Genomic DNA, 25,915 nt, shown 5'->3' on the forward strand with positions numbered 1-25,915 from the left:
GTGAAAATGTCAAAATTTCCCTGTAGTACGTTTGTCCGAGACTTGTCTCTCGTATACATTTACGCACTACATTTAAATGGTAAATTTTTAAATTCCTTGACCCCCACCCCTTCTTTCCATTGAAATGAAAGTTGTTGTGCCTTCTACGGCCAGACTATAAACGATGCAAAAAGAAGGTACGCAAGGTAAGAATGGGCAGCTCAAAAAATATTTATCTCATATCAAATATCGCTAAAACTAAAATCTCTGTAGAATCTTTTAGATTTTAGAAATATTGCATCTGCTTGTCTATACAAAAATTACGTGTACAAGAAAAATGTGTACAAATTATATATATGCAAAAAATATGTGTACAAAAAACGTGTGTATTGGGGTTGTGTATAACATACCAGCATGCAGTATGTGCCTGCTAACAGAGTTTTCATTTACGGAAGAGATGGTGGTGGATTTAAATGTGGACCTTTTATTAACCCACAATAACATAAGGAAAACTTCCCATATATTTCTTCACGTTACCGTCCTAATTACTGCGCACTTACCTTGTGTCCAAAACTTTACCGTCACCTTTGTGATATGTCGTATAAAATTAGCTACGGGGAAAGTATATAAAAACTATACGGCAACGTGCGTAGAATTATAACGTTAACCAACCTCGTTCCCAGCGCCTCCTTGGGTACGAGGTTGGTTTAAATATCAGTATCATCGCAGATTGTTCCTTGATAAAGAAACGGGAATATAGGCTTTGTGATTATCGGCCTTGTCACAACAGCGCTGCGCAGGGGTATTTTTTTACGTGTCCCAAAACCTAAACGTGATAGTCCTAATGCTGTTCCAGGGTCTGACTTGTCTGTAATCGCGGGCAAAAATTTGGTGAATTTTAGCCAACTTGCGAATGTTTGTTACGAAAAAACATGGTAATTCGCAAGTTACTGCTGACAAAATGCAATAACTTCTCAATGTTTTGCCGGTCAATTTTCTCCCAACATCCTAAATTAACTGCACATCTCATGCGCCGCTTGAACGTACTGATTTGAGGCTTCGTATATTTTTACAGACATTATTTTCCAACCTCACAACATTGAGAAAGTTTTCTTAACCGGTATACTTCTTTTTATAAAATATACACCGAACAGAAAACAACAAGTTTGATTTTCTATTTAAATTTAAAATTTACCACGTACTAGAAACATATATATATCGAAAAACAGTTATTTAACTTTCTTCTGCCAAACGGTTGGCTTTTTCGACAACATCGTCTATATTCCCAACCATATAAAACGCAATTTCTGGTAAATGGTCCATTTCGCCGGACAAAATTTTCTTGAAACCATCGATCGATTCCTGAAAGTAAGGATAAGACTTTACTAAATGCATAAGATGACAATCTCAGGAAAAATGCAAAGAAAAAGCCAGCTAGTAGGCCTTTTGGCCTAAAATATTCAGAAAGCGAAAAACAAATTTAGTCCAAACAGCAGGACGAATTGAAAAGAAGAAATACCTGTAGCGTAACGAGTTTTCCAGCATGACCAGTGAAAACTTCAGCAACTTGGAAAGGTTGCGAGAGGAACCTTTGTATTTTACGGGCACGTGCTACAGTGTTCTTATCTTCTTCTGATAATTCGTCCATACCCAAAATGGCGATGATATCTTGAAGTGACTTGTGGTCCTAGATTATAAAATAGAAGAAATTACAACTAAAACGAAACCAAAAAAGAGAACGACATTAAATACAAATAAAAACAAACACAATATGGAGTTGCTAAAGAAAACAGTATAATAGAAGTCATTACATCGTACGCTTGAACTTGATTATGGATTAGAATATGTGCAAATGTTTTCATAGACATGAATTGAAGATTACGCAATCTTTTTTTTTATAAAACAAAATTGGCATTCGAGGGCTGGCATAACCGTCTCACTTTTTATTCTAACACATAAAAATTTAGAATATGAATATCCATCGTGTTTCAGCTATAGAATTAAAAACTCTATTTTCATAAAGAATTCGGCGGCCCTATTGCACTAACGTACCTGCAGGATTTTTTGTACAGAACGAGCAATATCATAATGCTCTTGACCAACTACATTTGGATCTAAAATTCGAGAGTTGGAATCCAGAGGATCCACAGCAGGGTAGATACCCAATTCTGCAATACCACGAGACAATACAGTGTTAGCATCCAAGTGAGCAAACGTTGTGGCTGGGGCAGGATCTGTCAAATCATCAGCTGGTACGTAGATGGCTTGTACTGATGTGATGGAACCCTTTCGTGTTGTTGTAATACGTTCCTGCATACTACCCATGTCAGTAGCCAAAGTGGGTTGGTATCCTACAGCTGATGGAATACGACCCAGTAACGCTGATACCTATAAATTACACACAAAGGTTTTTAACATCCATAATTCTAATCAAACATTTTCAGTTTCAATGACAACATGCAGTGTGAAACTTGCTACATACCCACAATGGCATTTCACATGCTTTACGTAAACACAATTATTATTTTTCATACCTCTGAACCAGCTTGCGTAAATCTAAAGATGTTATCGATAAATAGCAACACGTCTTGTCCTTCTACATCACGGAAATATTCGGCAATTGTCAATCCAGTCAAGGCGACTCGAGCTCTTGCACCTGGTGGTTCGTTCATTTGTCCATATACAAGGGCGACTTTAGAGCTATCATCGTTGAGATTGATAACACCGGTTTCCATAAACTCGTGGTACAAATCGTTTCCTTCACGAGTACGTTCACCAACGCCAGCAAATACTGAATAACCACCATGGGCTTTTGCAACGTTGTTAATCAGTTCCATGATCAGGACAGTTTTGCCAACTCCAGCACCACCAAACAGACCTAAGACAAAAAAAACCCAGCTTTTGAATAAAATGTCAAAACCAAATAAAAAATCTAGCAATGAAGACGAAGTACCCTTGGGTACAGCGATATCTAATCTGGATTCACATAACCCAAGAAAATCACAATTAACATATAAAAATAAAAAAAAATAGAACCTACCGATTTTACCCCCTTTAGCATAAGGTGCTAATAAATCCACAACTTTTATTCCAGTCTCCAAGATTTCTTGCTGGACACTCATTTCTACAAATTCTGGTGCTTCTGTGTGAATTGGAGCTTTGGATTTTGTGACAATAGGACCTCTCTCATCAATGGGCTCACCAATAACGTTCATAATTCGTCCTAAAGTTTCTGGTCCCACAGGAATACTAATAGGATCACCCATATCTATAACAGATTGTCCACGAACAAGGCCCTCTGTACCATCCATAGCAATTGTCCGAACAACATTTTCTCCTGCAAGTGGGAATTAAAAGATGATTTGCTGTACCTTGTTATAAGAATGTTAAAATCCACCACAAAAGGTGATAGAATTGTTAAAAGCTCTTATACAAAGCTTAGTTTTACACAATAATTACAAAAATATATTAAAAAGTTAAGCATACCTAAATGCTGGGCTACTTCTAATACTAATCTAGAATCACGACCTTGTACTTCTAATGCGTTAAGAATTGGTGGTAAACCATTATCAAACTGGACATCTACAACAGCACCAATTACTGCTACAATGTGACCAACAAAACCACCAGCTGAAGCAACTTTAGTACTGCCAGACTCTGCTTTCTTGGCAGCTGCAGCAGCTTTACTTGGTGTATCAGTAGAAAGTAATCTTTGACCTACAAAAAAATGACCAAGAAAAATGTTAACAAATATGTTAATAGTAAAATAAACAGGTATGCTCATGAACGTTATTTATAATACACTGTGCACTTATGAAATTTAATAAGAATATTGATCTTTTTCTTCAGAGTCTTCAGAATTAACAATGTTGTCAAGTGGTGTTTATTAAACTTTTCTTTACATTGTTTTTTAAACCAATATCATAGGTGGATCTGTGTATGGTGAAAATAAAATTATAGAATTTTGGAACAATATCACAGTGGATGATTGAGCTTTGACAGCATTTTGACAACACCACAGGTATTGAAAATGACGTCACACTCATAAAATAGGCCATTTTCCCCATTTTTAATATATACTTTAATTTCTGATGTGTTACTGATGCTATGACTTTGATTCTCAATAGACTTGTAAACTGTGTACCAAAATATGATTCAATATTTAAAATAATAATTTTAATGATGTTATTGGGATCAATAATCACATCATATCTGCAAGAAAGTTTGCTATTTCAAGAATACAGATAAAAAGCTCCGTTTCTCCAGAAATATTGACACTTATGTCATTCAAAGTTGGTGCAGCATATGTAGGGAAACAAAGTAACAACATTATTGGGACCAGAAATGATGTTACTCCTGTTGGATTAAAATTTCTTTCAAATCTGGTATTTAATTTATCCCTAGAACCCAATTTTTAACCACCAGTGACCAACATACATGTAGTAAATATTTATATAACAAATATAACATTTTATAACACTCTTATCATTAATATGTCAACGCTTCTAAAAATTCACAAAAATTGACTCGTCTAAAAAATGCAATACCCTCTGCAAAGTATAAAACTTTCCAAAACTGATTTTTTTTCATCATGAAGCCAATTAAAAGTCACTTGATATCCGACTGACAAAAGTTATGTCTACTCAAACAGCCATGCACAAAGAACTGCACAACGGTCTCATCAATATCCGGAAAGATTAGGAAACAGAGATTATGTCTGGTTGGACATCTCAGTAAGCACTTATAACTTGGGCAATATTTTGTGCTACAGTCTAGGATAATCGATTATTTGCAAAAGCCATCAGAAAACAATATTCAAAAATGTCATAGTTCATAAATTTTGTATTTTCACTGGGAAATATCAACAGTTTCATAGACAAATTTTGAGTTTCTGATTTCCAGATAAGTCCTAGAGTATTTAATGCTCATTTTGAGCTACGCAGACCCAATTAGGGCCTGCGTTCTACTAGACAACTCCCGGCAACATCCAACGGCCCACACAATGTGCCATCTCCCCAATTTTCCTCACATGGCTTCGGTTAACCCAAGGCTATGGTAACATTCACATTCAGAGCATCTTGTTTATATTTAGTAAGACTTGGTTGGCTTTCTTAAGATCAAATTGTTGAAATCAAAGATGTTTATATTTAGCTAGCTAGCTAGCTAATCTTAGCTTTATCACAAGACTGGGTGCTATTTATACATCATCATCATTCTCGGCTTAACGTCCGTTTTCTAAGCAGAACCTATCCTGCAAGTAACACTTCTTCCAACACCTTCACTGCTCAACATATCACCTAAGTAACAGAAGTTCTCAACTATCTCTAACGAGCCACTATTGTACATCATTGAAGCTGGAAATACTTCATTTTCTATAATCTCACCTTTGCAACCCTTGCATACAAACTGAATGTCAGCTCTTAACCTTCTACCAATACTACTGCACTTCTTATGTACCCAATGCTTGCAAGTCTGACAAAAAAATGAGTTACTATCAACCCATTTCCTGCAAACTTAACAAGGCCACTTTCCAACTACAAGGTTGCTGCAATGCTACTAATCATGACTTTAGACTTTGCTGTGTTCACCCTTAGCCCTTTCTCTTCTAGTCCTTTCTTTCACTTCTCAAATTTTTTAACTAATTCTTCCACAATTTGCAAGAAACACAAACCCGTAGACTCTGAATGACGTTTGAGCTGACATTCAGCCTGTTGACTCTGTATGGCTCTAAAAGCAACTTTTCATATATTTGTCAGGCCTTAAAATTTCTGGAGTCTAGGGAAACGATCCATCGTTACCGTGATTATTTGCGGAAACGATATGTTAACAAGTGGAGAACCATTTCATAATCACCCTAGTTGGTGAAAAGACCTACTCCATATTATAATATAAATATATATATATAATATAAAATTATTATAATTTGAAATATTGTATAAAGGAAACGATTAATCGTTACTGTCTTTATTGATTCGCGGAAACGTTGCAATCGTTTCCACCAAACTTCCAGGCCTTTCTACAAGCTCGTGAGCGTGTATTAAAACGCAAATGTGTCCTATAAGAATGGCATTTTTTGCCTCTCTGAGCACAGACACAGGAGTAGTCGTGTGTTTGAATCTCATCTTGGTAACTATTTTTACTTTTTTTTAATCTTTCTCGCCTGTGAGGATGTGTTTCCAACTCGTAACTAAGTAAGTAACGAAATGGTCAATTCCAACGTCACAGATTTAAACGTACCGTACCTAAACTCTTTAAGTACTTAGAAGCCATCTAAATGTTTCAGGCCAAAATTGGTATTTGTTTTCAACACATTTAACAAAAAAATTATGCTGAACATAATAGTGACATTATAATTTTGGTCACCTAAATGTCATTTTAGGCAAAAATTGGTCCGAAAATTAAAACTACTTTATTTTCGACAAATTTTGGCAAAGTTAACAAAAAAAGTATGCTGAACATGATGGTGACATCAAAATGTTAATTCTTTAATAGTGAGATAGTTCAGGCAGCGCCTGCATCTTGTGTATTTTTTAAAAAAATAAGTGTTGAAAAGCTTTATTTAACTAACTGGTAAAGTAAAGGTGTTTGCACTAAGGTTTTTCAAAGTGAATGTAGGCATAGTTAAGGTCTGCCCAAATCCTGGAAAGTAGTCTGAAACGCTCCACCATATATAAATAATGACAAGAACGAAATTCTTTTCGCTACGCTATGACACGCCAACATAGTGAAATATGATTTCGGAAACACTCCAAAAAAAACGTAAATTTTTCGAATCCCTGCTTGTTATTTGTCTCCACGCCATAAGTGTACAGGATAATTTTTTAATAGTGAGATAGTTCAGGCAGCGCCTGCATCTTGTGTATTTTTTAAAAAAATAAGTGTTGAAAAGCTTTATTTAACTAACTGGTAAAGTAAAGGTGTTTGCACTTAAGTTTTTCAAAGTGAATGTAGGCATAGTTAAGGTCTGCCCAAATCCTGGAAAGTAGTCTGAAACGCTCCACCATATATAAATAATGACAAGAACGAAATTCTTTTCGCTACGCTATGACACGCCAACATAGTGAAATATGATTTCGGAAACACTCCAAAAAAAACGTAAATTTTTCGATTCCCTGCTTATTATTTGTCTCCACGCCATAAGTGTACAGGATTCTTTTTATCGAAGTTTGCTGTTTGTGACAGTTCTGGTAATATGGTTTTTTTTAACTAAAGGTATTTTCTTTTTCGAACAGTTAAGATCGCATAATATTTTTCTTTATTTTGCTTTTTCTCACTGAGTGACTTTCTTATACCCCGTTTTTTTTTTGTTTTTTTTTTTTTTTGGGGGGGGGGGGGTTACTGAATTACTGAATTTCGAAAATTTTAGGTGGAGCTTGTGGTCTTTTTTCTTCCTGTCAGTCAGTTTACTCCAGACTGATCTAACGAAAATTGAAATTTCGAGAAGATCTCACAAATCAATTTTGAAAAATAACTGCGTACTGCATAACAAATATTATTGCCTATATGAATAGCAAAATATGGCGTGTCTAACTTCGTAACAGGAATCACAATTTGATAGACAGCTTTGTGTAAACTTTATTCGCGAGGTTGTTTACGTATATCATATGTCTTGTTGTCACTAGGACCAAAAGTGACCCTTGGACGATTTTGGACTGTTTAATATTTCATCTACATCCTCTAAATTGCCTTAAATGCCAAAGTAATGTGTTTTATTCAGTTAATAAACAAACTTAGAGCAAACAGTGAGGCTCTAAAGCCATTTCAGAACAGCAATAAAATGAAATTATTTTCATTCCAGATATTTAACCCAACCTATGGACCATAAAAAAAGGTGTTTTCTTAACTACATTCCGTAGATATCTGGAATGAAAATAATTTCATTTTATTGCTGTTCTGAAATGGCTTTAGAGCCTCATTGTGGCGCCGTAGATTAGTGGTTATAGCTTTCGTACTCTGTGCGGGAGACCGGGGTTCGATTCCTCTTGACGGCGATTCAACATGGGCGAGTGAATGTTACCATAGCCCCGGGTTAACCCAAGCCATGTGAGGGAAATTGGGGAGATGGCACACTGTGTGAGCCGTTGGATGTTGCCGGGAGTTGTCTAGTAGAGCGTGGGCCCTACTAATTGGGTCTGCGTAGCTCAAAATGAGCATTAAATACTCTAGGACTCTCCATCTAAGCCATGGCCCCTCCTGGAAATAATAGACAGGGTATATCCCTCGATATTTGTGAGGCTAGCCATGTAAAATATGCACATCTATCTATCTATCTATCTAGATACTGTGGAAGACATTCATCTAAATGATAATTTTTTACAGAATATGAAAATCTTATTTCGTTCTTGAGATATTCTATTTTAACTGAGGGGGTAAATCGAATCATTTTCTTCCTAACATTTTTAGACGGTGCCGGCGATAAGCCGCAAACACCCGCATATATAAGGGCTAGTTCGGACCATTTTTTTGAATTAAATTAGCTGTTGTCCTCCGAAGCATAATCGAAATGCAATTCATTGTAACATACCACGCAGACGATAGTTGGAAGAAGGCGCTTGAAGAGGAACTTTGCTACCATATAGTAAGTTTATTTTAATTTTTATAGTTTTTTGAATCATTAGCATCTGTGTTTCATCTTTGTTCAGGTATTGTTCGTCTATTTTCAGATTTTTTGGGTATGCGAAATACATTTTCTTTTTTGAACGGGAAGTAAAAAATAATAATAAATATTTTAAAAAAATTAAATGAACTACTTCATGCGTTGGTAAAGATACAAGCAGGCGGCCGACAGTAAACGGAGGTATGATAACCTTGTCGCCTTGCACTAAAACATTTTAAAGCAAACTATATTAAGGAAAAACTAATACTTACAGTTAGCAACACATGCAGGAAGTAGTCTATATGAAGTTTTTTGTGCAGATTGGCCCAAAAAGGCGCGTTTTGTGGCTTCCCTGCTGAATCTTCTTACTGCTTGTCGTAACATCTTGTCTGCAGCTAACAGAGACGGTCCACCAAGTGCAATGGACATGAGCATCCGCGATAACTGTCCTACGCATGCGTATGGTGTGAGGGACAAAAAATGCATGGCTTAACACACTTTGAAAGCCAACCTAGTTCCCAAAGTTAAAAACAACTTAGTTCCCTGTAGGATAAAAACGTTACTATCACATTTTGCTTTGACAACTTTTTTTCCTTCAAGGAAAAAAACTGACCTTTTTTCTGTCTTATTTTAATAGATACTAAGCATATATTATATGCTTAGTATCTATTAAGTATTTGTGTCAGGCTAAGATCAAGGACATAATAGATAGTCAGTAAAATCTATGGTAAAATGGACCTTGTGCATGCTTGCTCAAAACAAAACATTGTATTGTGGCAAAGATGGCAGCCAAGCGCGAAATTATTTTTTTCTGTTGTAGTGAATGCTTTCTCTAACTCTTTTTTATTACGAATATGACTTTGTTTATTTGGCCAGAAACTCTGAAAGGAAAAACAATCATCTGCAATCCAATCAATCAATGTACCTAAGGTATCTAAGGGATTTATGCAGAAGGACAGGCCATCTCATAAGTAGAGTATAATACATGGAGTTCACATGTTTTATGTCAAGTCAAGTGTTTTTTTTAAATAAATCTTTTTTTTGTATGCCCTGACTGTGTCATTAAGGATATAACATAAATGGTGCATTAACTTATGTGAAACAAGTAGTTAAATTTCAGAATTGTGGTTTAATTACCATTGGTTACATTCAAGTTTCATGTTTTTCCTGCATGCGCAGAAATGGAGGTATATAACGTGTCGGAGCAAGATAGATAGATAGATGTGCTTATTTTACATGGCTAGCCTCACAAATATTGAGGGATATATCCTGGTGGAGGGCCATGTTTGGGGAGTCCTGGAGTATTTAATGCTCTCTTCGAGCTCCGCTAACTCGATTAGGGTCAGCGCTCTGCCAGACACCTCCCTGCCACATCCAGCGGCCCACACAGCGCGTCATCTACCCAATTTCCCTCACATGGCTTGGGTTAACCCGGGGCTACGGTAATATCCAATTGCCCATATTGAATTAAAGAGGGAAATCTAATAGACTTTTTCCCAAATGATGTTGAAAAAACAAAGGTAATTTTAAAAGCCCTTGTTAATCAGCATGAGTGTGTTGAACATGAGAAAAGTTAATGGAAAAAGTATCTTTGATAGTGTCAGGAAGGCTATTATGAGCTAAGTTGTGCAGAAAAATAATATTTTGCATAGAGATTATGTCGGGAAACTTACAGTACAGTCCAGATGTAAGCGTACGCGTACGCTCAAGTTTCACACCTTTTTCTCCGAGGCGGTAGTTGTTTGTCTTTTGTTCTTATTAATTATCTTGCGAGTCTTGTAAGTCATTAACTTGCGCGTAATAAACAAAAGATCATCGAAGGAAAAATAGCTTATTATAACTGCGCGTAACTATTGTTAAATAGTGTTAACATAACTATTCCCAATAGCATAATTGCAAATGTTATCAACCCTATCAATGTGACACGAAGAGCCATTGTTTAATATTTTTATTAAACAAAGGTTTTGCGTGGAAACTAAATAAACTAGCGAGAAGGCATTGTTGGTTGCGCGGGTTAAATAAAGCTTTTAAGAGATAGAAATTATTATATTTTAACAAAGATTGAAACTTTAATTTTAATAGAAATGTTTTTTTAGATTGCATTTTAAAACTTTAAAAACGAAAAACGGCGATAGAAATGTTTTTTTTAGATCGCATTTTAAAATTTTAAAAACAAAAAACGGCGATAGAAAAGCTTTTTAGATCGTATTTTTAAAGTTTAAAAACGAAAAACGGCGATAGAAATGTTTTTTAGATCGTATTTTTAAAGTTTAAAAACGAAAAACGGCGATAGAAATGTTTTTTTAGATCGCATTTTAAAAGTTTAAAAACGAAAAACGGCGATAGAAATGTTTTTTTAGAAACTAAAAACGGCGATAGAAATGTTTTTTAGATCGCATTTTAAAAGTATAAAAACGAAAAACGGCGATAGAATTGTTTTTTTAGATCGCATTTTAAAAGTTTTAAAACGGAAAACGGCGATAGAAATGTTTTTTTTAGATCGCATTTTAAAAGTTAAAAACAAAAAACGGCTATAGAAAAGATTCGTTATATCACATTTTAAAAGTTTAATAACGAAGAGCGGCGATAGAAATGATTTTTTAGAAAGTTACAGAACGAAGAACGGCGATAGGAAAGCTTCGTTAGATAGTGTTTTAAGTATTTAAAATGTTATCAACTTTATCAATGTGACATGGCGATCCATTGTTTGATAGTTTTATAAAATAAAAGATTTGCGCGAAAACTAAATAGACAGCGAGATGCATTGTTTAAATCTTTTAAGAGATAGAGCTGTTGCGCTGAAAAAAAACAAAGACAATGTTTTTAACAATAAAATGTAGGTGATACTATAAAACGTCAAAAGTTATATTTTTAGATTTTTTCTTTCTTCGGTATTAAAATTTAATTTGTTTTTGAAATCTTATCGCGAAGGGAAAAGTCCCGAACGTAGGGTTTTCCCGTTTGCGTTGCTAAACGTTGCTTTTTATAAAAAGAACTTTAAAGTTTCGCATGTTAAAAAATATGTTTCGACGATAAAGAAATATTACTAAAAGTTTTAAAAGTAGCATTAGTTTTTTTTTAAATATTTAGATCATTGCATTTCTTGTTTTTTAAAAGAGCTTGTGTTTTTTAAATATATCAGATTAAAATCGCGTTACTATAATTAGTTTCGTTGTTAAAAAAAAATTAAAATTCAATGGCCTTCGCGTTTAATTTTTTCTCGCGCAGAGTATTGTTTTAAAACAATGTTTCTTGCTATGCTTTTGTTTTTAACACGAAGCAATTATTCTCGCGCAATTTGAAAGGAACTCGCTATCCTATTGTTTTTTTTAATGAAAGCAATTATTTTTGCAAGTTGAGCGTACGCGTACGCTTACATCTGGACTGTACTGTAGAAGTCCGAGATTGGAGTAAAGTGAACTGTGTGGTGTGTAGGGAGTTCCAAAAGAAATGAGTCGGATAGCATGATTTTGGAGAATTTCAATACGATGTGTATACGATGTGCGTGGCTATTTGCTGCTGGTATATTTGTTAGTTTATTTTTTTTATTATTGCGTTGCTGCGTTGCAGAGTTTTATAGTCTTAATTTTTTTACGGAGGGTATTCTATAGTTTAGCCAACGTGTCTGCTTAGTTTGTTTACATTTTTTACCTCCATTTCTGCGTGCACATCCAGCATTACGTAATCACTTAGATGCCCGTGCAAGTAAATATCAGGACTGCGATTCCATGTATTGGGTTAATTTAATATAAAAAAGAAGAACATGCCTTCTGAGAGTAAACCACAAACCTTATCCTCTTAGCAATTTTTTTCATAAACTTCCCAAGAAAATGCCTTGTTTTAATGATTAAGGTCATATGCAGAGTTTAACAGACAAAGTAATTATAAATTTTCTCATTGTATACCAAGAAAATTTTCCTACATTTTTAATATCATTCCCATCATATAGACATTTCTTCAACCCAGAATAAAAGTAAACCACATAATAAACTTATTGATAACATTCGAAAATTCTTTTAAATTTTGATTTAAGTGTGTATTTCATTAAAGAAAATAAGTGGCAACTTTTAGTAAAATTGATAAGGTAAGCCTCAATTTCTACCTTTTTATTGATTTTTGTGGTCAAATTAAAGATTTTTAGTAAGAAGTTGATCTGCAAGTAAAGTAAAACCAACAAAAATGGCTTTACTCTGGCCTTAAATTAGAAAGATAAGATAAATCAGGCCTGAAAATAAATTATTCAGAGTTTATTTATTTAGATTTTACCTATTTATGCTTCCCCTTCAAAATGGTTGCACGGTGCTTTATTTTAGAAATTCCTGCAGAAGACAATATTTACAACCTTTGTGTTTGGTTGCACGCATCTTAATTTCGGAATTAAGGCAGATCCCCAAATCTTATTAAGCTCCCAACCTGGCATTTAACAGTAGCTCACCATTTACTTGTGTGACTCGGCTAGTACATAATATTGATCTAACTATTAATATAAAATTCTGTAATTTCTTGGGAAAACACCATGGTTTAAGAGAAGTTGTTATTAATTTTTATATATACAAAATCTTTTTAAGCTGCTGACATAATTTTTTTTTTACCTTTTTATTGAATTTGATCAACCTTAACCATTTTCTAGCTCAATCACAAGTTTGCATTTGATTTTGGTTATTTTAAGGGAAATTATCCCAAAAAAGTCATGTTTGGGCTGTTTTTAAAAACCTCACAAACTTTTGTAACTGATTGTATCTGTTTTATGCATATGATGTACCTTTTGCCTTTTTAGTTATTAAAAGAAAATATGATTCACATGTGTTTTGTATCCGTTGCAATTGCAATCATATTTTCTGTTGTTATACGATGGGTGATAAAGAAAACTGCACATGATAAGCATTTGCTTCGTCATGTAGATGAGTTCATTGGAAATTTCATATCTGCTGTTTTTATGCTGGAGCTTTTTGTCATCTCTTCAAAACGTGGATCAAACTCAATGGAATCAGTTGTATGTGGATTTATTCATCTATTTTTTAAGCACATCTATTTTATGAACAAGAAGTTATATGGCACCCCTTTATCATTTGTGGACATTTTTTATTCTAACCGTAGAAAAAGGTTGTTTTCAGTTTTCGAGGTGATATCCATCATTGCGACACAGATTATAAGTCTCTTGGCTGGTCAGCGTTTTGCGAAAATTATTTGGTCCTTGTCTAAAGATGACTTTCACACAGTTGCATTAGAAGGTGTCTGCAGCTCCACACTTTCTCCATCCTTTACATGGCAATATGCTTTCAGTATTGAGGCTGCTGGTATATTTATTTGCACCACGATTGACTTTTTTACTCCTGTGGTATTGAAACCACTGGTAAGAAGCTGTGTCACGCTAACATTGCTGTGGAATTATGGTCATGTGTCTGGCCTGTGGATGAATCCAGTTTTGGCCACGTTGTTTACCTTTCGATGCAAAGGTCATAGCAGTGATTGGCAGCATGTGATGGTGTATTGGGTTGGACCAACTATTTCATTTTTTCTTGCATGGGAGCTCAAATTGCTGTTGGATTCAGTTTCTGTAAATAAAGAAGTAAGTGCACCCATAGAGACAGTCCCAGTATCAATCAACAGTCGTCCAAACAGAAAAAATGAATAATCTCTATAAGGCGACTCCAATTTAATTAGTTATTCTACGGGCCCGACCGACCCTAATTTTCACGAAAACAAAATAATATCAAGCAAAAACGTTTTAAAGAAAAAAACATGAAAAAAAACACAAACAATTTCTCATCCCATCTCGTGAAAATATAACGAGCATAGAAGATATGTTACTTTAGGACCACCATTGGTAAGACAACTGGAAGTTTATTCTTTGTTCATGGTAATTTGTTGCAATAAAACTAGCATGGTAAGGGGACGTTAAGCCGAGAATGATGATGATGAAAACTAAAATGTGAGGTGCGCTAATTTTGTAATTACAAAAATAGATACATGGTTACACAAAAGTTTAAATTTTTATGTGATTTATAAGAAAAATTAGCTACTTTCGCTAAAATAGTTATAATACAAGTGAAAAACAAGACAGATTATTGTCATAACACACTCCATCGTTATGATTAATATATTTGTTTAAAATTACGCTAGCTAAACTGTAATACAGCAAGAGTTTGGTCAATACCATTTAGGAAAAATAATTAAAACAAGATAGAATACCCTTGTCGTAACACCCTCCTCCGTTATAAATTTAAAAAAAGATTTTAACGCTGTGAAAGACTTCAAATATTCTCAACTAAACAACCATAGTCCGAAAAAGAATTTGCACTTAAATTAGATTTTCCTATAAAACTGCGCAAAAAACATTAAAAGAACACTAAAATTGTTTGTTTTATTATTTTAAGTAGGAGAAGAATAACTTGCTGTATAAGTTTCCAAACAGCGCAAGTATAACTTGCTGCATATATTTCAAAACAATACAAGTATATTCTATACAACTTTTAAAACAGCACAAGAATAATTCTTGCTGTATAACTTTCAAAACAACACAAGAAAAATTATTGCTGCATAACTTTTAAAAACAAGTTTTTGATCATGCAAGTATTTTTATCTTTTCACCTTGAGAACTAGTTACATATTTTTTAGTGAGACAAATTATTATTATTCGAAAATACATAAAAAAATTGTTGTTGTAACACCCTCCTCCATTGTTATTTTTTATTATTTTTTTGTTGTTCCGACTATACATTCTCAATAAAATTATTTTTATTTTGTTGACAGACTGTAAGTTACTATCAACTTTGCCCGTAGAACAACTAATTAAATTGGAATTGCCCAATATTTATTTGATGTTTTATTATATATTATATGTATATCAAGAATTTCTTAGCTTACAAGGAACCTGTCAAGTACCTGCCAATAAGCATGTTGCGAAAAGAAAACAGAATCCATTATTTTGAAACTTTACTAAATTATATCTCATTTTACATTTGTGTAAAATGAGATATAATTTGTGCAGACCATATATCCGAGAAATTAATTCCATCTTTTTATATTACTTAATTTGAATATCACGATTAAGTAGAAAAAAAATTTAAGGTACTTTTTAAGCCTGTAAAATAATTATTTTTAAAGCTTATAAAAGTGATTTGTAACTTTTTATCATATTCATGCAAAAATAAAGTAATTTATGTAGCAATACAATGTTATTTAAAAATGTTCCATCTTGTTTTTAAATGACTGTAATCCTGTGTAATCTCTAGTCATCTGAAAACTACAAACAAATCTTAAAAATCACCAACCTTTCCCTTAGGTTATTTTGTCAAGAGGCATTTATTAGAGATTTATAATATTAGTTTAATCTCAGTTTTTAGTTTTTAAATTCAACTTTAAAAATTTTGTTTCTCTTCTTTTGCTTAATGTAAAAATGATTGTATATTTTATTGAATAATAAACAAAAATAAATGTATCAACACTAGTTATTGAAAAAAAAAAGTAGAAAAATGTATAACTGTTTTTGTCTTGCCTTCTACCTCCAAACCTGTGTAATGTTACACACAATGAATTTTCTCATAATTGGATTAAAGTTTCATTTTGTGTGAATTAGTTTTTAAAGTTTTAATCTTTTACTGAAAACTGTTGTATTTTAAAGAGACTAACATTCTTTCTTCAATAAAATTTAAAGCAGTATTTTTGTTTAAGTTAGAAATAGAACTTGAACTTTTAGATTAATTTTTCCTAAAATTTAAGTTGCAGGACCTACTCAGTTTCGACAAGTAATCTATGGAAAAGAGAAAACTATTTATCTCTAATTTTGAAAACAAAAGAAAGCCTGTGTGTATTCCACAAAGGTATGTTTGAACACTTCACAATATTTTCACATAGAGAAAATAGTCATTTTTGTAGTGGGAAAACCAAAATAATATTTTTTTAAAACAACCTTGAGAAATATCAATTTTGGAGGTTCAATTTTTTCAGGCTATATCATTACAATGAGTGAATTTTTTTGAAGACGATGTATATAATAGTAGCACATATACCTTTAATTACAAAGTTGAGTCTGTACTCAGTACCACTTTCTGTGCAGTGTTGTCAAACTGTTTGAAGCTATCTACTGACTGTCAATTTGTGCAGCAGACAAGCATGTTAGAGCAATGCTATACACATCTCTAGCAGGTAACGTATATTATTCAGTTACTATCAGAGGAAAGAATACCCAGCTGTTAGGCTGGAATCCTTTAAGGACGTTAAAACTTTCTGTTACAAACTATATGGATACAGCAGGGTTAGTTTCATGTTACTGTTGAATCAGTGATTCTGCTGAAAAATTGATCATATTTAAACAGGATCTGCTATAACGTAATCTTCTGAAAAATACAATCTTGAAAAAAAATTTCTGTGGGTCAGCCTTTCATGGTATACTGTTTTAAAATTGTGTATAATTATGCTTTTTTTCAGATGTAAAATACTAAATGTTTTGATAAATGGATGTTGTGCCTATTAATAATCAGGTTGTGCATTTAGCATCTGCAATATCAGAAGCAGACAATGAAAGTATTCCTGTGCTGCTACTTAAAACTCAAGGTAAAAATTTAAATCTATTTCTTCTAAACCTTGATACTAACTTTATATGATTCAATAAAGTCTATCGTGACCTTACATTAGGTGGTGCAAAAGTGTGCACAAATTAATTCGAACCTATGCAAAAGATGTTTGAAAAATACGATATAATTATAGGACCATAAACAAATTTGTTTGTCCCCTTTACTTAAGACGTTAAGATTATGCGAACTGACCATGATGAAATTGAACATCAAATGAACCATGTGTTTTGTGAAGGATTCAGATTTTTTTTTAAATGAATTTTGAAACTGGTATGAGAAAGGGGGGTCATTGTACTTTTCTTTATAAGAACTTGAGCCTCAGATTTTGCAAAAACACATGACCAACATAAGAACAGCCTCAAGTTCATGTCGTTGTTTTCAATAATAGCTACTCAAGTTTAAATTATGCCGTAAAATGTAAGCCATTTAAAGTATTATATTTTCTTTCTGTCTCCAGTAAAGAACACCAATTCTCTCTCATGTTACTGATGAAAATTCAGCTCTATTATACCATAAAAACATTATTTTTTTCATATAATCACATGCATTTTAGAGAAATGAGAAAGAAAAAAGCCCGTAATACAAAATCAAGTTGAATTCTCAAGAAGTGTGTTCTTACTGTTTTGAACAAAATTTTTAAAAGGGGCAAAATAAATGTATCAGAAATATGCTTAAAAAGCGAGAAAAGCCAGCCTCAGGTTAAATTTTACTGGTTCTTAAGACATGTATAGTTACATTTCACCAAAAAGTTTATTTGACAACCTGAAGGATAATTGGAGCTGATAATAGTCCAGCTCCAATTATCTTTTTATCAATTCTGTTTTATAAAAAACTTTTAAATTTTTTTGTGTCTCAAAATGCTTATTATTAGGCTTAATGGGAAGTAAACAGATTATATGGATGGTTTAAAGTAAAATATGATTATTTTTGGCACTTTTATTCTTTTTTATTTTTATTCTAAGACATTGTTATGATTACGGGCACTGAAAATTATGGTGACGGTATACCTTTATTGTATCAAAAAATCAATTATTTTTTTAATAGCGATTTATAAAAGAAACAATGATCTTCCCAATGGTGAAACTATTTATTTATTTTTCGAAGGGGAATATTGACTTCATCGCCACGGAAGTGTGAAAGTATCACCATCATTATGAGTATGCCTGAAAGGTGTGATATTTTAAAAAACTTTTTCGTAGTGTTTTTTTCGTATACCATCTTCAAATCATCATTTCAAATCTCTTTTACAAAACTACAGAAGATCTACAAGGGAGAGTGCTACTAAGCTGTAGCCAACGTGTTTATCTAAAAGCGATTTTTTTTTATTTTTAAAAAATCAACGATTCTCTAGATATTACATCTTAAAGGCGAAAGTTTCGGTTAAAAAATGGCTTTTTTAGAAAAAGTAACTTTGGGGACTTTTTGGAAAATAATTAAAAAATCATTTTTACATACATCTTTCACGATTCTATAGAACATCGAATGAGATTTGGAAACGAAGTAGTTTTGTTCACTTTTTTGAAGGCGGGGGTGTTTTAGAAGTGTCTCTGTACATTTCACGAGTTTCAAATTATTTTTGTACCATTTGATAGGTGGTTGAAAATGCTTTTTGGTGATGTATGAATGAATAAACTTTGATTAACTATCGCTGAAAAATTTGCGATTTAAAAAACCATGCTCAAAAGATATACCTTCACCTTAACCTGCATTAAATCAAGGCTTTATAAATATAATATATTTTTGTGTGGTTTAATCAGGCAAACATTTTATTTTTATGTTAGTGATGAACTCAGATAGATTGACCAGATGATGTGTGTACATAGTTGAATCTATCATAGCACATTCGTATTTTTCATTCTCAACAGAGAATGTTTCGCCCCGATCGGACCTCGATTATGACGGGCAAAAATAATACATATTGCGGATTTTATTTTTAGTTTATTAAAGTATAGTACTTTTTGTTACCTATTTACACGTTTTTTTGTTTTAATTTACATGTTTTAAAGTGTAATTTTATTTTTTTCAAGACATAATCCTACTTGAGAAGAATGATTCCAAACGGTATTTAGCATTAATATCTGAACTTTGGAAGTATGAATTTCCTGGGATGATTGTGACAGGTATACACATTTGTATTTTTAAAATCGAGTGACATCTACATTTGAAATGACATAAGAATATCATCTCGTTTTGGGTCTAAAATGGGAACATGAACTAAAAAACTAATATTTATGTTACTTTAATTGACAATTATTTTGTATGAGACGACTATTGGTATAAGAAAGTTTATTTTTCCCTTTGGTCCTGTTCAGAGAGAGGATATAAAAATTTTTGGTCAGGAAAAGCGTTATTCACCATCATATTTGCTTTCCTTGACTAAAGTTGAGTTTCGGGTGGAGAGAAAAATTTCGGATTCACCTTTATATTTGCTTTCCTTGACTAAAGTTGGGTTTCGGGTGGAGAGAAAAATTTCGGATTCACCATTATATTTGCTTTCCTTGACTAAGGTTGGGTTTCGGGTGGAGAGAAAAATTTCGGATTCACCACTATATTTGCTTTCCTTGACTAAAGTTGGGTTTCGGGTGGAGAGAAAAATTTCGGATTCACCATTATATTTGCTTTCCTTGGCTAAAGTTGGGCTTCGGGTGGAGAGAAAAATTTCGGATTCTTTAGAAAGAAAACATAGCTGTGTATTTCCTTCCTTTGTATCTTTCCTACTCCTGTAATCATCAAACCTTATTAGTTAATATGAAAACTAGTCGATTGATTTTAAGTAGTAACAAAAAATGGACATTTCAATGAAACTTAGGCTGGTAGTAAAGTTCTCAGGAGATTCGTAGTATAGGTAAAAGTACTCAGAGAAAGTTATTAAACTTTAATCACTCCATCTTCCAAATTAGTCACTTTTCTCTTTTTCCCCATTATTAAGGTATTTTACACTATGTTCTCCTCCTATATCTCTGGGTGATAATTTATTTAGGTAAAATATGATGTGGCTGATAAATAACTCCTCCTAAACTTTTAACCAAAGAGAACTACATAACGTATAAGTTTTCCTTTAATTTTATCTTTTCTAAAAAAGAGGGGAAATGTTTTGGTTCCACACAGTGTTGCTGTTTTTTTAAGTCTTTATTTTTATATTCAGCCTTAAAACAGGACTTCAATCGAATTTCTGGATCATGGCTTACCGCATGCCAGTTATCATCCATCGCAGTCGAGTGTTGTATCGGAGCAACGTCAGATTTAGAAAATTTGAAAAAGCAATTCCTTCCAAATCTTACGTACACAATGTTGCAAGTAATGAGTAAAATTGTAAATGAATATAATAAAGCTGAAAAGGTCAGTTTATATTTCCATTTTTAAGTTAAATTAAATTTTTCTGTGTGGAAATATGTCATTTTTTACAATAATTCAGGAGAATTGTTTTTGTAGACTTTTTATAATTGTTCGAATTTTTTTTTTTACCATTTTTAATTTTTTTAATTTCTGATTAGCTGTTTAAAGCCAATGCCTTGGATAATTTAACACTAATGGCAACATCTTTAAAGAAAGTAATGGAACACTACGTATTCACTACAATTACAGGTAAATATTCATGTTTGCAAGTAGGGTTTACAATGTCAGTACTGCCAGTCGATAACAACAAGTAGGTACTAAGCAACCAATAAAGCATCGTGAGAATCAAAAAGACCATTCAGCATTAGCAACATAATGTCTAGCCCAAAAATGTGTTTGCTTATATAAGAAAAAACAATGTTTTAATTTATCTACAACTAATTAAGTTTATTTGCTTTTATTTTTTATCTTTAGTCCTGTCCTCAAAACATTTTATGCAACTACTAATGACTGAAGATGAAAAACTTGCACTGTTTTGTTTGGCTTTGTTGAAGAACATTCTTGTCATCAACAGGTCTTTTGTAATTTTAATATTTTATTAATTTATATATAAGCTAGTCTATTTTTTATTTTTAACCTCTTCAGATTTATGCTCAAGGTTGCTAAAAATTTGATGTCTATTATTTAAGATTTTCAAAGTTCTTTTTATGGAACGTTTTTGTAGGTTGCCTGTCAGATTATCAATTTTCAGGTTGTTTAGATTTCACACAAATCCAACCCTCGCTATTTAGTTGCTTATAATTCTGGATTTTTTTTACCTTTTATTGTTCTTTTTCCGATCTTTTTTATTCAGGAATGTTTTGGATCATGTTGTCGAAAGTCGTTCGCACAGTACTGTGGATGAGTTGGCTTACAAAATATCATCCACAGAATCTCCGCAGTTAGCTCAGTAAGTTTGTGCTTCCATACGTAAAGAGAAATCACAGACAACGTAAACATTAAAAAATCGTAAATTTATGAAAGATTAATTTTTTAGTTTTCATTTATCTTCAGCTTTTTGTAAGTGCAGATGAAGAAAATTGTGTGTCTCGGCCTTATTTTTGTCATCTTTTTTATACCCTTAAATTTAAAGTCCAGTGGAAAAGAGTAGAACTGGCAATTCAGAACTTGTTCAACATATTCGACCTAGTGGAGATCGGGCACAAATTTCTGTTACTGTAACACTTTGGATTTTTTTTACAAAAGCCTTTAATTGTTCTGGTTAGCTGTATAAGATTTGGAGTTCTCCCAGGCTGAACATAATCTGTGGATAATACGTTCTAAAATAGTGTTTATATTTATTTGTTTATTTTTATTTTTAGAGTATCTGTGTCATTACTTCTAACAGTTATGGATGTACACCCTCCGTTGTTGGAGTTGCTTTCTTCAAAACGTTACCGGTTCGTGTTAAGAGTGTGTTATCATAGTTTTTTGCAGCTTTTTTCATAATTATACAACCTCCTGCATAAGGCCACAATTATGCAAGAGTAAGTAATAATGCACAAAAAAATTATTCACCCAAAAGAAAAATAGAACATGGTGTTTTGTATTTTGTCGACACTATCGCATAAAGACTAATCATTGCTTATAACCATTGAACTATGATAGTATAAAGCTTAATTATCACCTCCTTTCGATATCAAAATGTTAGACAGGGATGACGTAAGGCTTAGGGTACAAGAAACACCTTTTTACCCGTGCTGAGAATAATATTGATTTATGTTTTGTAGACTGCAAAATAAAGGTACACATTTTCTGAAAGCCAGATAATTTTCCTATCGAGTAGTTTTATTTTTTGTTATAAAATAATAAACTGGGAAGACGTAACAGATTATTGAACACCTGTTTCAAATTGGCATTTGAAATGGTATTCAAATTTACTTAAGTACTAAAACGGTCTCGGTTTTGCTTTTTAAGGTTCAAAATTTAGAAAATTTAAATCTAGTTCAAAATTTTTGTCGACAAGTAGATTTTTGTGCCTCTCCGTTGAATTTTTTCCTCTTTACACTATTATAAAATCTTAACAATTTATTTCAAAGAAAAAAAGACACCTTTTGGGAGCTCAGAACATTAATATTTTAGATGCAAAATCAAATTTTTTTGCCTCCAAATTCCAATAATTTTTATCCTCTTGTTAGAGAACTCAGTCATCATAGAATAGTATGAATGCTTCTATACTGTGTTTTCAATTGTCCCAACCCAAAACCATGTCTCATCCTTCATAATTTTCCGTATCATTACACTACGAAACTGAGCTTAACCGTTCTCACTTACAAGGGAATTATATAGAAAGGATTTTGAGCATTTTTAACAAATTCATAAAAATTTAAATTCTAGTGGTTTCAAGATTTATTTAAACAAATGGAAAAATCAAGGCTTCGACTTTGATCTAAATCGCCTTGTGAAAATTTTGGATTCACAATCTGAATATCAAGTAGCTTCCACTGTGAGTTGGTTTTCAATTTCTTTACATTTTGTTGGTCTATTATTATATGTTTATGTTTGTTTATTTGTGTGTGTGTGTGTTTTTGCGAAATTGCTTATTATTGCTTAAATTGGTGTCTTTCTATTTTAGAAATTCAACAATGCCGCCATTATGATTCAGTCTGTTTATCGTGGGTATCTTCTTCGCGAACGCTTGAAGCGAGCTGCAGCCGCAATATCATCATTTCAAAGGCACTACCGTCTAAAGAAGAAGAAGCAGGCGAGATTAAAAGAAAAACAACAGTTGGAAAAACTGAAGCATGATTATGCGGAGTCTAATCGCAGAAAGGAATTTGTTGGTTCAAGAACGAAACAGTTAAAAGTACACTTTTATATGTATTTATATTCTGATAATTTTCCCTGTGATTACAAATCATTAGGCCGTTGTAACATTACGGTCCATGAATATTTTCATAACAAAGGACTGAACTCGACCATTATTATGAAAGGAAAACCATAACAACATTTTATTCATTCTCTCATTTATACGTGCAGTCAGTTTGTTTTTCAACTTTTGACAGTGAGAGAATTTTTATGTAAGATTATACGCCGTATTTACTGCCTCTAAAATTACAAATTTAACTAAACTTTTCATTTTTTAGATAATTGAGAATATTCCTGCTAAAACTGTTACCAAATTTTTTAACGAACTTGAGGAAAGATCGGCTACAAAATTACAAGCAGCATGGAGAGGTTACCGTGCACGAATGTTGGTGAAGACACATAAACCTGAATTAAAAAGATTTAAAGCTGCTGCAGTGATACAGAGACAGGTAGCTTCTATATTTTCCTGCAAGTAGGAGGGGGATGGGGAAAAAAGTGTATTTTTTCGTTTCCCCTTATATTTTTTATGATTTACTAAATTTTTTGTTATTTACTTAGTGATTTATCTTTACCAAATTGTCGCATTATGCTTTGTAAAAAAATTACTGCAGGACTGGTTTTAATGACAGGTTGCACTACGAAACAAAAATCTGAATGCGACATGATCATGTTTTGATCAATCACTGTATGTGTTTTTACTTTAAGGTACGCAAATGGTTGGGATATCGAAGAAAACAGAAAGACGCATTGGTAGATCTTATACCGTCTGGTTTAACAGACGAGCGGAAAGTGCAATTGCAAAGTGTCATCTCTAACATTCGAGAAAGATTTCCTGTATGTTTGTATCATCTTGTGTGCTTTATTGGCAAATAGTCCCTCTAAATGCAAAGTGATTATTTCATTTTACTCTTTAGACAACAGCACGTAGTGATAAAGACTTGAATGAACTTCATGAGAAAGTTAGTTAGTTTTAATCACTTTGAGTATTTGATGTTGTGACTTGGTTCACAATGACTTAATTCAAGATAAAATGTAGCTGAATAGAATATTTCAATTTTTGATGTTTAACCTGATTTTTACTGCTTGACTTAACGCAAATTTGAAGGTTTATAATGTTCTTTTCGTATGCTACTTCGCATGCTTGCTAGAAAAAAGAGTTTTCTCCTTGAGCACAACATTGATAAACCAGCCCCTTCCTGGTTTAGGTAATGACGTCAGCCTAATGCTCTCTGTCAGATCTGTCCAAAATGCTTCTTAGTTTTTTTCAATCTCCATGAATACGTGAAGGCTCTGCAGAAAAAAAAAATTAAATCTGTTTACTCTGTTTTTCATTGGGTTGATATTTCGTTGCTTCCGTTACGTTGTGACAGATATATTGAAACATGTTGATGTCACGAATGAATTTATATTTGTAAAATTTTTGTTTGCAGGCGTTTGGAATGTTAAATGCACATGTGATGACTTTAAGAAAAAATCGACGTCACGACGAACACAAAAAAGCATTGCTGGCACAACTATCTATCCAAACACGTCAGATGTCTATTTTACCATCACTAAACAACGTCGAGTCGATTAATTTAGAACAGTATGTTTCCCATTCTACGCCCATAATGGTAGCTGCGCGGGAAAAACATTTAGATACGATGAACGAATTGCAAAAGCCCTGGTGGAAAAAAATCGACTCCGGTGGTGAAGAGCATGAAGAACGTTTGCCATATGAAACTGAATACTTACTAGAGAATGAAAAATTATTTTGATACTTCCGTTGTGATTTCTAATATATTACTTGAATATTATTTAAATTTCATATTACAAGCATAGTTCATGCAATGTATCATCTGTTTTAATGTTTGTAGATCATTATTATACAAGCTACTGATTTGTTTGTATGAATACGTCTTCGTTAAAATGGTAATTATGTTTTAAAAACTTAATTGAAATACTTGCCGGCTCGTGCAAAAAATTTGATATGACTTCGATAATTGGTATTATCATATGATTGAATTTTTCTCGCACTTTGATTGGCCAATCTACACGAAATATATGATATATTGTTATTTACTAACAAAAAAATTATTCCAAAATATTAAATTTTCTCAATTAAACAATTTTGATGAACCAAGTATTCACAGTTGAATTATCCTTTTAAAACCAGTGCTCTTAACCACACTGAGAGGGGTCACGTTTATACATTATGTCTTGAAAGAACTCTTTACTATTGAGAAGAAAAAATTATGATCCATGACTGAAACTGTATAATTTACAATGATTTCTGCTCGGTTTATATTAAATTTTTTAGTTCTTGTACATTTGTAACATGTTAAAGTAACAAAGGACATAAAATCTGAAAAAATATTTTGAATATTAACTATTTCTCATGTTTAATATATTTGTTTTCATTTTTAAATTGTTATGTTATAATTACCTAACTTGGTGAAGAAGAAAGGTAAAACTTATTTGATGTATAGGTTGAAAAAGTTGTTTTTTGTTTTTGGGATAAATTATTTAGCAGTTCGTATTTTCATGTCCTAATTTTAAATTTTATAGAAGTAAAATTAAAGAATTATACCACGTATTAAAT

The 25,915-nt window shown here is 32.7% G+C and overlaps 3 protein-coding genes across 3 annotated transcripts; 2 read left to right on the forward strand and 1 right to left on the reverse strand.

Moving 5' to 3' along the window:
* Nucleotides 1-1,144: 1,144 nt before the first annotated feature.
* LOC130621910 (ATP synthase subunit beta, mitochondrial) lies at nucleotides 1,145-9,019 on the reverse strand. Its single transcript, XM_057437279.1, has 7 exons — nucleotides 8,848-9,019; nucleotides 3,466-3,696; nucleotides 3,020-3,316; nucleotides 2,514-2,857; nucleotides 2,032-2,367; nucleotides 1,499-1,666; nucleotides 1,145-1,341 (listed from the first exon to the last, which is right to left on the reverse strand). The coding sequence occupies exons 1-7, from the start codon at nucleotides 9,008-9,010 to the stop codon at nucleotides 1,213-1,215; spliced, it is 1,668 nt and encodes a 555-aa protein (XP_057293262.1). The 5' UTR covers nucleotides 9,011-9,019; the 3' UTR covers nucleotides 1,145-1,212.
* Nucleotides 9,020-13,158: 4,139 nt separating this feature from the next.
* Nucleotides 13,159-16,783, forward strand: LOC130622655 (uncharacterized). Its single transcript, XM_057438144.1, has 2 exons — nucleotides 13,159-13,568; nucleotides 13,673-16,783. Exons 1-2 carry the CDS (start codon nucleotides 13,477-13,479, stop codon nucleotides 14,208-14,210), a joined length of 630 nt encoding a protein of 209 aa, XP_057294127.1. The 5' UTR covers nucleotides 13,159-13,476; the 3' UTR covers nucleotides 14,211-16,783.
* A 163-nt stretch (nucleotides 16,784-16,946) lies between these two features.
* On the forward strand, nucleotides 16,947-25,741 carry LOC130622650 (IQ calmodulin-binding motif-containing protein 1-like). The gene is made up of 13 exons (XM_057438138.1): nucleotides 16,947-17,131; nucleotides 19,179-19,271; nucleotides 20,297-20,490; nucleotides 20,646-20,736; nucleotides 20,962-21,061; nucleotides 21,341-21,436; nucleotides 21,849-21,926; nucleotides 22,864-22,972; nucleotides 23,102-23,332; nucleotides 23,613-23,783; nucleotides 24,040-24,168; nucleotides 24,249-24,293; nucleotides 24,765-25,741. Exons 1-13 carry the CDS (start codon nucleotides 17,032-17,034, stop codon nucleotides 25,089-25,091), a joined length of 1,764 nt encoding a protein of 587 aa, XP_057294121.1. The 5' UTR covers nucleotides 16,947-17,031; the 3' UTR covers nucleotides 25,092-25,741.
* The last annotated feature ends 174 nt before the right edge of the window (nucleotides 25,742-25,915 follow it).

This window comes from Hydractinia symbiolongicarpus, chromosome 12, assembly GCF_029227915.1.
Source record: "Hydractinia symbiolongicarpus strain clone_291-10 chromosome 12, HSymV2.1, whole genome shotgun sequence".
Lineage (NCBI taxonomy): Eukaryota > Metazoa > Cnidaria > Hydrozoa > Anthoathecata > Hydractiniidae > Hydractinia > Hydractinia symbiolongicarpus.